Below are 15,606 nucleotides of genomic sequence, written 5' to 3'. Positions count from 1 at the left end.
CCTTTAAGGCTTAATATTTATCAAATTTATCAAATTACAAACTAAACATTCTTGTGAAGGACAGCAGTACAAATTCTAGGCAAGTTCAGTATTTTTTAAAGTCATTTTAGATCTTGCAGAGGAGTTTATTTTCATCATTTGCTACCATTCTCACCAGCTAACACTAGCTAGGATAGGTTCATGCTTTTGAAGTCTATAACCTTCATCTCGATCATGGGCAAAATCTCAAACCTATTTATGTTAGCATTAGCTACCAGACTAATGTTCTAACATGCTAGCATTAGCTGGCTTGCGTGATAAATTGCTGGGGGACCTGTAAAAGTGACATAACCTATATGCAGTCACATCTTAATTTAGCTAATGTTAGCAAAATGCTAGCTAATGATTGCTTAAGGTTAGGTAATACTTACATGTAGGTATAACTGCGGGTGCACAGTACTACAGGACAGGCCTACAACTACTTTGGGTTCAAATAAGTCTGTTAATCCAGGAAGTTCATCTCATGGGGGTGTGGCATGTAACAAAGTGGGCGTATCTTGTACACTGTGAGGACGCAGATCTCAATAGTTTGCTACTGTTTTGACAACATTAACTATCATAGGTAACTAGCTAGTGAACAAGTGATGTAGATTAGCTTAGCTCGCATTTTGCTAATATTAGCTAACTGAAAATGTGACTATAGAATATGTGGCTTTTACAGGTCCAGCAACATTTTATAGCCATCTTCGAAATTGGGCTTTCTTTCCAACATAGACAAGCCCAGCATATAGCATATCTAAGTACAGGAAACAGGAAAGGAGAACGTTGGACAAGGTTCCAAAAGGGGTGGAATGTAGCACAGTGTTTACATCCTGTTTAAGCAGCAATGCATGAGGTAGTATGCACTTTATGTAGCGGAAAGTACAGGTGTGGAGGTGGGTATGTAGGGACCGCAGTTTGCAACCTGTTAAAATCCAACAGCTAATGTTATTTTTGGTACATTTTGTGTCTTTACTGGATAGGACAGTGTCGTGGCAGACAAAAAACAAGTGGAGAGAGAGGGTTATGACATGCAGCACAGGTTCCCAGACAAAATCAAACTGTGGACATTGCAATTACATAGTAAAAATGTTACCCATTTGGTCACCGGGGTGGCCCAATATTCTCTTTTTTTAAACCATAATTGCAATTGTTTTTTAGTTGCTTAAAGTCATAATTTCAATGCAGCAACATTTTTCTGCAATACCTGATTAAATTGCAGATTTACACTTGAAATACATACTTGTGTTGTTTTTTTTTTAATCCTAGAAAAAAAAAGTCTTATCTGTAAAAAAAAAATTGCCCCAAATTTCAATATCTGACTTTGGAACTGATAGTTGGAAGTAGGGAACTTGGGTGTTAATTTGCTCGCCTCGTTCATGCATGTCCGCACTCATCTCACCAGCTCATTTGTTGGTTTTAGTGGTGATGTTGTGACTGTGTGTCCACTGTGACTGGTTGGGTACATGATTCACTCTGTACGGTGACATTAGTGTTGTACTGATCACTGTTTCAGTCACTGTGTTTCTCCCCTCACCTCTGTTTGTGTGTCTAATTTATGGTGTACACTGTTCACTGTAGCTGCCCTCAAGCTATATGTGCACACACTGATATAGGGGTCCAAGGAGCTTTTATCACCTCTATCACACAAGGAAGTATTCATCTTTATTACATATGACAAGTAAATCAGCTGCATATGGCAAGGTCCTACAGATTTATGAGGTGGCTGTCAGCATCTTGATTGTATGCATCCAAGCAGACGTGAGGTCACTGACAAGGTGTGCACTGTCTGCCAAAAAGAGGGAAAAAATCTTCATCTGGTTAACCTTGGAGCGGTGTAAAGTGACATTGCATTTGAATAGACTGCACATACATTTGGGAGTACTGGCCTGTTGTCAGATGTTATCAGATGCCTGAAAAGAGGGTTGTCACCAAAATTTTCTAGATACATCTGTCCAGTGTACATGCTAATGCTTTAGCATGAGTATGCTAGGCGATCATATGTGTTTAACATTGTCATATAAATGAGTGGTAATGAGTACAATCCTAATTTCAAAAAAACTTGGGAAAGATATTTGTAGATGCAGCGATAAACTGTGTTAACTGACAACAGTTTTCCAAAGTGTTCCTGAACCCATGTAGTATCCTTTATACAATTATGTGTGTTTTAAAGCAGTTTTTAATGCAGTGCTGCCTGAGGGGTCAGAGGTCACAGACATTCACTGTTGGTTTTGCCCCATACATGCAGAAACCTTTCTGGATTCTCAGAATCTTTTAATGATATTATAGATTATAGATGGTGCGATCCCTAAATTCTTGCAGTTTGGTGTTGAGAAATGTTGTTCTTAAACTGCTGAACTATTTGCCTAAAGTGGTAAACCTCACCCCATCCATGTTTGTGAACAGCTGAACCTTTTGTTGACGCCCCTTTAATACTCAATCATGCTACTGTTACCTGTTACTAATTCACCTGTTCACCTGTGAAATGTTCCAGACAGGTCTTTTTTGAGCATTCCCCAACTTACCCAGTCTTTTGTTGCTCCTGTCCCAACTTTACTGGAAAGTGTTGCAGGCATTAAATTCAGAATGAGAGTATCTTTAGAAAAAACAATGAAGTTTATCAGTTTGAACATTAAATATATTGCCTTTGTGCTGTTTTGAAAGTCTACTCAGACATTTCATATTTGTTATTGCTAAGTTGATCATGGAGCCCTGCAGGTGCAAAACTGACATTAGATTATAGCTTGAAGCGTTGGGTCACTGACCAAGTTGCCGCATTTGATAAATTGGTAGCAAGAACATGTTGCTGGAGTACAGGTAAAAATTTTCTTAGATGTATAAAGAAACCAGACAATATTCACACTTGAGAATCAGAAATCAAAGAATATGGACATTTTTTATTGTAAAATGACTCTTTATTCTATAGTAATTTCACAGAGGAGGCCAACCAAGTTGCTCAAGAACAGGTCTGATAGCGGCACTGGAGTTAAGAAAGGTCAGGATTACTCTGAGCAAATTTAATTGAAATCCTGATTCTTATCAAAACAAAGTGTCGTGGATCAAGTATTTGTGATGGTGAAGATTTCACAAAGGCCATTTTCAATCCTCTTCATGGGAACATGGATATCCATCTAAAATTTTGGCATAATCAGGACTGTAATTGTTGCTCTGGTGAACAATGGGTCAGACTCCCAAAATGTCAGTGCAGCCCTGTAAGCACAGTGTTGATATAAATGTTTTACTGCACAGTTCCACAGTGCGTGTAGAGTTCCCTGTAGATGCCGTCTGCAGCTGATGATGTCACGGTCCGGGCAGGGTGATTTACTGTAGAGTTAATAGTGCAGTACAGTGGAGCTGAGAGGCAGATGATCCGGCACATTAACTGTGACATCCTGTAACATCTGACTGTTTTACAGCTTCTAGAACATCCTGGCAGGATGGGGAGGATAGCAAGGTGGGTCTGTGTGTATGTGTGTGTCCATATCTGCCTCTTTCCAAGTCATTTTCTTAAACTTTGCAAATACTGTACATCCATTTACTAATTCACTAACTCATACTTTTCCATCATCCATCACTTCTTTCCATCTTTCTTGTCTCTCTCTGTCTGTTGCTCTCTCTGTCCGTCTCTATTTCTTTCTATAGAGGACCAGTTGGATGATCTTAAAGAGCGAAATAGATGGACACATGGCAGAAGACCTGGATCCTCGCAAATCTACCTGCAGTCTGCCCACTGACACCTCCCAGCCTAGTGAGTAGCCAGTCACAAGCTCAACAACAGATCCTGAACAGTATTTAAAGAGTAAAATATGAATAACTTGTTTTTCTTTCTGCAGATTTCCCCTACAATAAATCCGCGTCCTTACCCGGATATGGACGGAACGGCATCTACAAGGTGAGCCACAATGAATGTGCGCAAACATGAGATGTATCAGGAAATGTGTGCTTGGTTTGAACAGTCTTTGGGTTCAAAACAATCCATGGAACTTCCTGTAACTTGGACAGATCAGCCAAAAACGACACTGCACAAGGGCTTGATTTAGTTAGAGTTGGGGGCATTGTCCTGATATTGAAGGGGGCAAATAAACAAACTTCATAAGTTGGCAAAGTTGAAGGAAGAACTGGAAACTGTATTGGGTGTTAACAACTGACAATTTGGGTAGTCATTTTAGCTTTCATTTTTGTGTTCACTTCAAATGACATTTGACTAAACGGGAGGTTTGATTCCAACCTGTCTAATCTTCTGACTGCAATGAAATACAATACAAATATAAGATATTTCATTTTAAAACCGATAAACTTTATTATTTTTTGTAAATAAACAATCACTCTGAATTTGATTCATACAACACCTTTCAAAAAAGTTGGGGCAGGAGCAACAAAAGAATTGTGGCATGCTCAAAAAACACCCATTTGGAACGTTCCACTGGCTAATAGGTGACTGTATCATGATTGGGTATAAAAGGAGTATCCTCGAAAGGATCAGTCATCCACAACCGTGGATGGGGTGAGGGTCACCACTTCTCGTGGGCAAACAGTCCAGCGGTTTTAGAACAACATTCCTCAACATAAAACTGTACAAATTTAGGGATTTTACAGTCCCTAAAATGCAAAAAGCAATGAACATTAAATGTCTTGCCTTTGTCCTGTATTCAACTGAATATAGGTTGAAAAAATGTTTTGCAAATCATTGCATTCTGCTTTTTTATGTTTTATGCAATGCCCCAACTTTTATGGAATTGGGGTTGTATCTAGTGATCGTGACATGTTCCAAGAACTCAGAAATTATTTGCTAAGCACAACCCATCTGGTCCCGGCAGATGGCGGCCTGCCCTCGCCTGGTTCTGCTCCAGGTTTCTGCCTCTTTAAAGGAAGTTTTTCCTCACCACTGTCACCTAAGTGCTTGCTCATGGTTGGAATTGTTGAGTCTCTGTAAATAATATTATGAAGATTACAGTCTAGACCTGCTCTACATGAAAAATGCCTTGACATAACTTATGTCACGATTTGGCGCCATATAAACAAAAATGATTTGATGAATAGACCCAATTAGCAATAAAAGCCTCACAATCCTATAACCCATCTACCAACGTCATAATTTATGCCCTTGCCTGTCCCATCTAGCATCAGGGTTTTTGTATTTCCACCAAGCCAACATGACACTATTCTCTAACCCAAATTAAATAATAACCAGACTCAGAGTGCTTTATTCCCATCCAATTCAAGTCTGGCACCATAAAGCCTGGGCTCAAAGCCACGAGCGGGGCTCAAGCCACGACAGGGGGTGCGCTTGATTTGCGTTGGCAGCTGTACTGAGAACTTTGAGAATTTGACTCACTGTGACTTGTTAAGGGAAATGGGGTGTGCTTGTCACCATATTGAGGGGATGAAACCAAGCACGGCGATGGATCAGAGGCCTTTTGAAGAAAGAGCTAACTGAGGTGTTGGGGAGATCTGACAGTAGTTGGATTTTAGGGCACTGTGGGTAGTCCTGTTTCCTATCCGAGCTCTGTCTATCTGTTTTTATACTATTATTTTATCAAAGTATGCACAACCTCTGCTAATCAACACAGGAAACCTCAGAGCAGAATTTAAGACCATTTAAAGGTTTTGCGTCATTTAAAACTCAACCTCTCTAAGCTTTCCGCTTACAGTTTTGGTATCAGATTACACAGGGGTCAGTCGGTGCCATTCACTCCACACGAGGCGGGCTCGGTTTATTATGAGGACGTTGGGGGTATTTAGTCTATCATCCGCTGATGTGATATTGCTGCTCTCCCTCTGTGTTTGTTGACGGATGGAGGACAGGCAGACAAAACAGAATAGAGAAGGAAATGAAAGCTAAGGAGCCACGACAGATTCATGGCGCAAAGTGTATTGAACTATTTTTCACTTGCTGACATTCCTGGTTAGTGTTGTTGACACGGTGGATTTTGTGTGTTGGCAGAAGAATGAAGGGAGATTTTTTTCTATTAAATGTGGCGCTGTATGTAACATTATACTTGGCATATACGGTATCTTTTTGTGCAAGCACATTGCTGACATACAGAGTCACATAGCGCTCAAGCTCCATTTAAAGTCAAACTGAAATTAATTTGCAGTTGTGTGATTCTTTTTCAGCTACAACAAACTGGCTGAAACAGGGTTAGCCCCAAGTTTACAGAGTTGTCCCCTGAAAATCAACTTAAACCAGAGCTGAAAGGTGCCAGTGTGAAATGGGGCATGGAACGTATCAGAATGGTAACAATTAGTTGCTCTTCCAATAGACGTTAACTAAGGGTAGTATAAGTGCAGTGTGAGTTGTATAGCCCTGGGCTTATTCTGACCCTAACTAACTTTTCTGTATATAGAGAGAAAATATGTTTTTACATTTAGCCAGTTGTTTGATTTCAAACCCCATTTACATAAAGCAGTAAAGTAACTTAAAGTAATAATTGGCTAACAAACGACAGACAAATTATCTCACACTTTGAAACCCACATTAGCTTGCTAGCTAATTAGCTTTCTATCTAATGTCTATACAGGCTGTTAAATCTTTGTGGATTTGAATTTTAATAACATATTTTTTAAATTGTTTTGAATTGCTGGCCTAGAGCCAGTTTAGCTCCACTAGTGGATAAATGACAAAATCAACATCAATTCTTCCCTCTATTTTTAGTCACTATTTTACTTTCTCCAAACTTAGTGATGTAAGCTCACCATCAAAAGAATGTGTCACTCACTTCCTCTTGTTCACCCTGAAAGAATGTGAGCAAATCAAAGGCAACAACAGTGACTAAAAGGGTTCTGGATGAACCGAAGTTTTGATAAAGACCAGCAATGTTCCTGGCAACATGAAGCAGGACATCTGAATGATGGTCTAACTGGTCTCTGTTTATGTGTGCGTGTGTTCTTATAGGCTGCTGAGATGGTGGAGGATGAAGTGGACCCAGACTCACAGAGCTGGGGAGGAATGAGAGGTGAGAGTGAAAAAGAATTAATGCTGTTCATTTCCTCTCTTTGATGCATACGTCTTAATGTTACTTTTGTCACTAAATGACTTTTGCTACTTAATTTTACTTTTTTGTTACTTAATGTTACTGGTTTGTCAAGTGAATTTTTTTGGGACAAACCAAGCCTTTCCAAACGGCTTTGGGAAATTGTGACAGGCATTTTTCATAAAATAATCTGCAGATTAATAATGAAAAAAATAATTTCCACAAATGTTGCAAATTAAATGTTCAACATCCTTTTAAATAAAAGTGAAAGTTAGAAATTTGAGAAAGAGTTGTGAAGTCAGGGGTTGGCTTATTTTATCAGGATTAGATTCTCTCATCAACCTTTTGTTGGGAAAATTCATTCATTCACATTTTTTTATTGTAAAAAGCTTTGAGAATAAATTAAAGTCTGGCTTCAGACCACCAGCAAAGGTGTTAAATGACATTTGTTTGAGCACTTATTCAGGTAAAACACTATTTTTGTAGTGCGGCATTTAATACCCTGGACATTACATACCTCTCAACAAATTGGGTAAGATTATCTACTGTAGCACAGTCCTCAATTGACCCTTCCAAAGTCCCACCCCTTTTTGCTCTGTTCTCAGATATAGTTGAGCTACCCGTGTCAACTATCTTGTTTTCTTGTAAAAGTGAAGTACAGGGTCACATCTTAAGTTTGCTAACACTAGTTAACATGCTAGCTAATGTTAGCAAAATGTTAGCTAACTAGCTACCTAATGATTAATGAAACCCTAACTAGCTAGCAAGGGTTTTGCTAATATTAACTAACTTAAGATGTGAATATATGTCACTTTGCAGGTCTCCCAGTAATGTCATTTAATTATATCTACCAAATTTGTTTTTCTTTTCACCATAGATGGGCCTAGCATATATTATATCTGAGTACAGGAAACTGGCAAGAAGGAAGTTGACCAAGATACCAATTTGCTCAACAGTCATTGGAACATATAAAAATGGTCATTTTTTGACCATAACCATGACCTGTGGAGTTCCCCAGGGTTTGATTCTTGAGCCTAATCTTTAGCTTCCTTGGGCTATTAGCAACACATGCAACAGAATTTTTAGCTCAGTTACTGGATGATCCCTATGGAAGTACTACTTAGAAGTCAAAATGACTCCTTCAGTTTCTTTTTTATGTGAACAGGCTTGTACATTCGGCTTTTAAATCAAAGAACCATTCATTTAACACACTTAACGTTGTCTGTGCAGAAATTGAAACAGACTTTTACTTCCAGAATGTTGGATTCTAGGTCACTGGCCCAATTTAAGATTATGGCATCAGCTAAAGTTCTAACCGATAAAATGTGAAAATGCCCTAGTCGACTCTCCTTTAAGTGCAGTTCTAATGTCCGTTTACAATCTATGATTACATTGTGACCAAGCATGCAGAGCCCTGCAGCTCTGGCTCCAGATCAATTACTGGAGGTAACGACATGGAGAGGTGATGTCATTTTTCCAGCTGCAGAATTATTGGTGTGTGTTTACAAGTGTGTGTGTACAGTCCTGGCTCTATCTTAGACAAAGACTGGAGTTGATCAGATGCCAACCTCATAACTGTGTATTTGTGTGTGCAGAACAACCCTTTATAATGCTTTTGACGCCTTTGAAACCCAATATTTTTGAAGAGATTTGAGTCCACAAGGTGTAATTTATTTTCAGGCTCTATTATGGTAGTTTTCATAATGGGTCTGCTATTCAAATAAAAACTCATTGTTCCTCCGGATTAATTCTCTTTCTCTCCCTCTTTTCTCTCCTTGCTCTCAGAATACAAGGTAAGACCTCCCTCATTTGCTAATGCTTTACAAGTAATATTCCTGGCAGTTTTGTTTGGATACTGGATTATAATTGTATTCCCTAATTAATCTCCCACAATGCTTACTTTGTATGTGCCAGATCTACCCTTATGAAATTCTGGCAGTGACGCATAGAGTGAAAGTGAAGCTTCCCAGAGACGTAGATCGCACCAGACTGGAGGTGAGCTCGAATCTTCTTTTGCCTGCTCTGTCGTTTCCCCCTTCCTACCCACGGGTCATTAAAAAGCCTGAGAAAATGTTTCACTGTGGTTTAAAGAATGATTTGAACATCAGAATTATGCAGTTTGGGTGAAGCAGCCAGGCGGCTAAGCCAGGTGGGATAAAAGTATCAGCCACAGCTTAGAGAAGTGCCATGTCCAATTTTTGAAAAGCTGGATAAATGGTTGCAATTTTTTTTTAAAGGAAACAGATATATTGTAAGGCCAAAAGTGTGTGGACAGGGGGTGGCTTTGGTATACTTTTGACTAGAGTGGGTTGTCATGATTGGAGCCAAGCCCCTCAAGACCTCAGTATGCTTCAGATGAAGATGAACTACTAACTTAACTAAATTCTTGAATTGCCTTGCGTTATGTTGTGTAACTTAAACATGTGGTGCCGAGACCTAGGACCTTTTAAACCTAGTATGGACATGTATGTTGGACTAACATGGTCAAAAGTAACAAAGTACTGATACTTTTTCAATGCCAGCTAGTGAAAAAAGTTGGCTTGCTCACCAGCTGATATCGACAGTGATCTCATCTTCCATCAGTGATGTTTCACTGTCAATTGTTGATCACCATTACGACCTGTATCTGAGTACAGGAAACTGGCAAGAAGAAAGTTGACCAAGTTACCAATTTGCTCAACTGTCATTGGAACATAGAGCGGAAAGGATTGAGAAAGGTCATTTGTGGACCAGAGCTACTATTTGTGGAGTTCCCCAGGGTTCAATTCTTGAGCTGCTACAATTCATTCAACCTGTATGTGCTCTCTCTGAACAAAAGACATTAACCTGTAATTTACACCAGGCTTGGCTGTGCCGTGTCATGACTGCACCACAGGTTTATTCCGTCATGCAGGCGACTTCAATTCCCACCAGCAGCATTTCAGTAGCGGAGCATTTTGCCCATCTGATTATGTTTACTTGCTCTGATTTTGTTGAGTAAATCCTCTTTCCTTGCTCTTTGTGCTTCTACCATGGATAAGCAGGCTACGTAGTTAAATTGTTTATTTTCTGTTTGTCTTTATGATTGTGAGTCTGCATGGGGTCTTTTATTTTGAAAATCAACTGGATTCTCCCTGCCTTTTCCGTGCCTTTATTTCTTTAAAGTATCTTTGCACTTGGTCATATGCCACTTCTGAAGACATCACACAACACACTACTTCCATCCACCAAGCATTTACTTTAGTCTGCTGTGTTTCTGCACATATGATGTCAACAGCTCAGCAGGTCATGAACTAAAATTTTTTCCGACTTTCTGAGTTGTGACTTGCTCTGACTTGACCTGACTCATTTATGTGGATTTTTCCAGTTTGGAACCCTTCATTTCAATTATTCCCTCACCACATGAATGCAGTAATGTAATGTTACAGCATACACTTATGGTGTCTGATTGGTTCTTGAATGACCTCTTCAGAGCACTGACCTCAGCTCCGTCCAACACCTTTGGGTGATAAAGTCTGGCTCAGTGAATGCCTGACCTCATTAATGCTCTTGTAGTTGAATGGGAGAAAAAGTCCCATAGCCAGGTCACAAAATCTGGTGGAAAGCCTGAAACCAGGAGAACAGAGGCTGTTGCAGCAGCAGTTTAGTGCCCATGGTTTTGAAATGACACATCCAGCAATGACATATGGGTATATTGCTTTTGTGGTGCAAGAAAAATCTTTGAGTTCAAGCTGTGACGTGCTAAATAAAGTCAATAAATTGTGGGTTTTTATTGAATGCGAATATAATTGGCAGTAGTATGGATGTTGTATCACATTACCTGCTCTTCTGCTGGGTCACAGCAAGTTTAACCCACATGCATGTCTTATAAAAAAAATTAAGCACAATTGGACTTAATGTCCCATAATACCTAATTTCCTCCATCTGTTATTCTTACACTACCCATTTACAGATTCAGAACTTTCATTAAGTTTCTTCAGTGGAAAACAGGAAATGTTTTAGTAAAGTAGTCTCAAATAATGTTCCACATAGGATAAAAAAAGCACATTTAAAAACTTCACATTGTGGTTTTTCTTGTGGTCTAGCACTGATGGTCTTCCTCTCCTTTTTTTTTTTTTTTTTTTTAAAAAAAACACCCCTTTTAAAATGTTTAAACCTTCAGTAACCCTAACATGAGACCTGCCTGTGAGCCTTGGGATTATGAGAATATTGTCCCAAGAGGAGTCAGGCCGTCGGGATACCAAGGTGTTATTGACGCAAGAGATCTCCTTTGTGGTTGGGATCACTAGATTGGAGTCATATTGTCATTAGTGTGAATGTGTGTGTGTGTTAGAGAGAAGTATTCCAACCTCTGTTTTACCCACCACTGCTCCTGATCCTTGACCCCGAAGTGGTGTCGGTTTACCCAAACTAATCAGCAGCTAAACCCCTATCAAAACTCAACCTCAGAGCCAAGAGAGACACTTTACTATGATGAGGCGAGACAACCAAATGGGATATTTCTGAAGTGTTACTGGTGGCTGCTGTGTGAAGAGACAGAGCTAACAAGTATCAGCCAGAATGCTTTTGTGTCTAGTGCACAATTAATGTCTCTGTGTTAAGCACAGAGCTGGAGTCGGGATATAGTTAGCCTTAGCTTAGCACAAAGACTGTTCCCCAAATCTATATCACATAATGGGTTAGGGTTATGGGTGCAGTTAGGGATAGGGTAAAGGGTTAGGGGTTAGCCTATAACCTAGGTCTCTGAGAACATAGGACACTCAGAACTTAGGACACTGGGAAGATTGGACCTTGGGAACTTATGACCCTGGGAACATAGGGCCCTGATAACATATGATCATAGGGACTTAAGAGTCTGGGAACATAGGACCTTGGGAACTTAGGACCATGGGATCAAAAGACTCTGGAGACTTAAAACCCTGGAAACATGGGACCATAAAAACAGAGGACCCTGGGACCATAAGACCCTGGGAACATAGGACCCTGGGGACATGGTACCCTGGGAACATAAGTCCCTGGGAACTTAGGGCCTTGGGAACTTAGTACCCTTAGGACTTAAATCCTTGGGAACTTAAGGTAAGACCCTGGAAACTTAGGATACTGGGAACATAACACTGGAATCTACGACCCTGGAAAAATGGGACTCTGGAAAGTTAGGACCCTCAGAACTTAGAACTGGGGAGATATGATCTTGGGTACTTAGGAGCATGGAAGCATAGGATCCTGGGAACATAAGACCCTGGAATCTTAGGACCAATGGACCACAAGACCCTTGCAACAGGGTCAGTCTGTATGTTTTTGCCTCAAGGAGGAAACCACATACCTTCTGTTGGTTGCTATGAAAACCAGGTGATTGTCTCTCAAACAGCAACAGCTGGCCTCTAATTTACTATTACTGTCATCATAGAGACACACAAATACAGTGTACAGCCAAAGATTTCCAATAAAGTTGCGTATGCTTTTGTTCGGGGTCTAAATCAATACCATGCATGTTTTTGTTCCATGGTATATTTCTGACATTTACAGAGGATTAAGTGAGTGTCTGCAACGTGAGCCAGGCCGGGTTTTGGATAACAGTTTTGTTTGGATGAACTTCTGAGACATGGAATTGAATCTGGTGTGTTAAACCTCAACACAGAAGGCAATGTAACGCCTGCTTATACAGTGAACACAAACATGAGTTTAGGATTGGATGAATGTCTTGTGTGTGAGTCCAGTCTGCTACTGATTTACCATACAGCTACATACATGCATACATACATCCAGCTTCATACAGCACATACAGTAAATAGTTTTGGCAAGCTAGACAGCCATTCTGGTCTTGACAGCTGACTCTTTCTATCCAAAGTTGTAGTGTTAAGCTAGGTGGTACTGCTATAAAGCTAGTCAGCCATCCTCTTGTTGTGGAGGTAACAGCACCATCTCACTCATACAAATGAAAAGTTACATTCACAAGCAATAAAAGACCCACTTGTTCAGTACAGTAAACTCGGGGGTTTTGCTGCCACAGCCTTATTTGACCTGGTATGCCCAGTAGCTCATGGTGGCTAATATGGCTAATAGATTTAGATAGATATCAAATATCACATAAAAATGTAACAGCACACAAACGACATAACAAGATGTAACAATATGAAAACAATGTAATAAGACGTAACAAGTGGAGAAATTATGTAAAAACAAGACAAGACAATCTGTAGTGACATTGTATTGTAAGCTCCAACAGTACTTTGCTTAAAGTAAGTATATTTGTTTCTGTTTATGTTTTGCTTCTCCAGAGACACCTATCTCCTGAGGACTTCCAGCAGGTTTTCGGCATGACCCTGGAGCAGTTCGACCGCCTGGCCCTCTGGAAGAAGAATGATCTGAAGAAGGCGGCACGCCTTTTTTAAGACGGAAAAAAAGCAACATCTCAACATACATCCATCCTGTCTGGGAGGGAAGCAAAAAAAGAAAACCAACCCATCTGAAATATCTATATATGCACCGCCATGATACCCTTACTTTCCACCTGTAAACCGCCATGCCATCTGCCTGCGACGCCACGGAGAGGCGCTCTAATGCGGGAACATTTTCATGATGTTGAGGCAGCATCTTTCGCTTTTTGTATGGCCCGAATGTTTGACTGACGACCTTATGGACGAGGACGAGGAGCTGCGTTTGCATGGCCTGTGTTGATGCTCCTCGCCTCCCATGTGGTTTCTGCATCCTCCCCCCGCCTCCCGCCCATCTCGACGCTTTCATAACAGCTTTTTCTAATTCTCGTGTAAGCCTTCCTCCAGGTTTCTTTGGTTCGGACTGTTTTACGTGCTCCTTCTTCCACTCTGTCAATCTCGACTTATCTATCTCGACTTTTTTTCAGTTTGTTTTCAGGGTTTATCATCTTATCTGTCTTTACGTATCATGTTTGCTGCTCTGCCTTTTCTCTCTTGCTGTCTCTCCATCATTTTACTCCCTGCACTGAGTGACTGTTACATTGTCAGATCAGTTCATTTTCACACCCTTGCCATTACTCCAGGACAGTGAAGAAACTGCAGACTTTCTGTTCAAGCATGTCAAGGCCAAAGACAGGACTCCAGCTTCTCAAAAAGCACCTTATCATCTTTGTTTTCAATTTTCCTTCATGTTCTTTTCAGCCGGAGAACTTAGGAAAGAGCGGTTGGGTAGTTTTGATATGCGTGCCCCGATATGTTTGAATGCGGTCCCATATCTTACACAAGCATCTCGTAAATCAGCGCAGATAGGAGAGCCAGGGCTGGATAGGGGCCACAACATGGCAGTGAATCACAGATTCAGGGGGAGGGAAGCGGGGGTTAAACAAAAAAAAAAAAATGGATTTGCCCTGCAGAAAACATGCAGTACAGAAGGTTTCAGGTTGTGCAAAGGTGTCAAACATGCAACATTGCCAGAGTGACATGCACTCACATCAAAAAAAAAAAAAAAGAAATTATTTTTATAAGCTATTTTTGACTTCTGGAAAGGATCATTAAAACCAATCATGAGACACAGCTGAGAGAAATCATGATTTTGTTACCAGAAAAAAAAAGCCCATGTTGACTTTGTTAAGCTTCACAGACCTGCAGCAGCACTTAAGCGTAACAAGTGGGGTCTTGCTTGATTTAAAAACTCAATACTCTAACTGTGTTATAGAGGTTTAACTCTTTATATGTTTGTTGTTTGAAAGCGTTGTTGTAAAAGCTCCATGTTCAAGCTGAAGTCCATCAGCTTTGCTTGATGATTTTCTGGACCGATCAACTCGCCAACTAACATACCGTACGATGTATGTGAGCATATACTGGACATATACCAGATATATTTGTCTGTATACAAGCCATGGTGTATAACTCTTCAGGCATGCATGAGGGTGGGAAAATGGGGTTTGTCCACTGACCTCCGATTAGACATGTATGAAAACATTATCATCAATGTGGTTTGAGTGGTTGATTAATTTTTGGTTCAAATTGTGTCAAACGAAACGCCCGGGTCAGCTGCTTCCATTAGCTTGTGTTAGGTATTTATTTAATTGCAATATCAAGGAAGGGATTTTATTTTGAAATCTTTAAAGGGTGTAGTGTTGAATGAATAGCATCACCAAGAAGAGCTTTCTTTTTTCTTTTGAAGAGAAACATATCAAATTTTGAGTTTAATCTGAGTGTCAAATGGATTTTTGCTCCTGTAAGTAACACACTAACTGTTGTCATAAAGCGTCATGTCCTCTTTCTAATATTCATCTGCTATTAAAGTGCTTTATCCAAACCACAGAGTCGCTGCGAGTTTGTTAAATGAGTGTCAAAAGTCTACTTTTGGAATGACAGGAGATGGACTTGAGTCAGACTCAATGACTTTACGAAATCAAAAGAAAGACTTGCCAGTTGAGACTTCATTTGGACCTGAGCATTTTGACTTGAAAATACTTGAGACCTTCCCCGCAAGCCCAAAGATTGACAAAATTGACAAAACTGTTATTTTTTTGAGTGGGTCCTAAGTCCCGCCCCTTTTTGCTCTGTACTCCAGTGGAGCAAGCTTGATACCTTAGTCAATTTTCTCCTTTCCTGTTTCCTGTACTTAGAGATGCTATGTGCTTGGCTAATCTATGTTGAAAAGAGAACTACATTTTGAAGAGGGTGAAAAGATG

The 15,606-nt window shown here is 40.1% G+C and overlaps 1 protein-coding gene across 11 annotated transcripts in view; it reads left to right on the top strand.

Moving 5' to 3' along the window:
- The window catches only part of ablim2 (actin binding LIM protein family, member 2), a 127,458-nt gene extending 112,231 nt beyond the window's left edge, over positions 1-15,227 (top strand). For 4 of the 11 annotated variants that reach the window (XM_084711567.1, XM_084711573.1, XM_084711569.1 and 1 more), the window contains 4 exons: positions 3,435-3,472; positions 3,661-3,766; positions 3,852-3,910; positions 6,914-7,258. In XM_084711567.1, coding sequence (XP_084567693.1) covers positions 3,435-3,472; positions 3,661-3,766; positions 3,852-3,910; positions 6,914-7,018 — 308 coding nt within the window. In that variant the 3' untranslated portion in view covers positions 7,019-7,258. Of the gene's footprint in view, positions 1-3,434; positions 3,473-3,660; positions 3,767-3,851; positions 3,911-6,913; positions 7,263-8,777; positions 8,786-8,906; positions 8,988-13,249 lie in introns of those variants that run through there. The other 7 variants (XM_084711570.1, XM_084711576.1, XM_084711577.1 and 4 more) reach the window with 6 other exon arrangements.
- The last annotated feature ends 379 nt before the right edge of the window (positions 15,228-15,606 follow it).

The sequence above is a fragment of the Lutjanus erythropterus genome, chromosome 23, assembly GCF_056507025.1.
Source record: "Lutjanus erythropterus isolate fLutEry1 chromosome 23, fLutEry1.hap2, whole genome shotgun sequence".
NCBI classification, from domain to species: domain Eukaryota; kingdom Metazoa; phylum Chordata; class Actinopteri; order Lutjaniformes; family Lutjanidae; genus Lutjanus; species Lutjanus erythropterus.
This window is presented reverse-complemented; position numbering and strand designations above follow the sequence as displayed.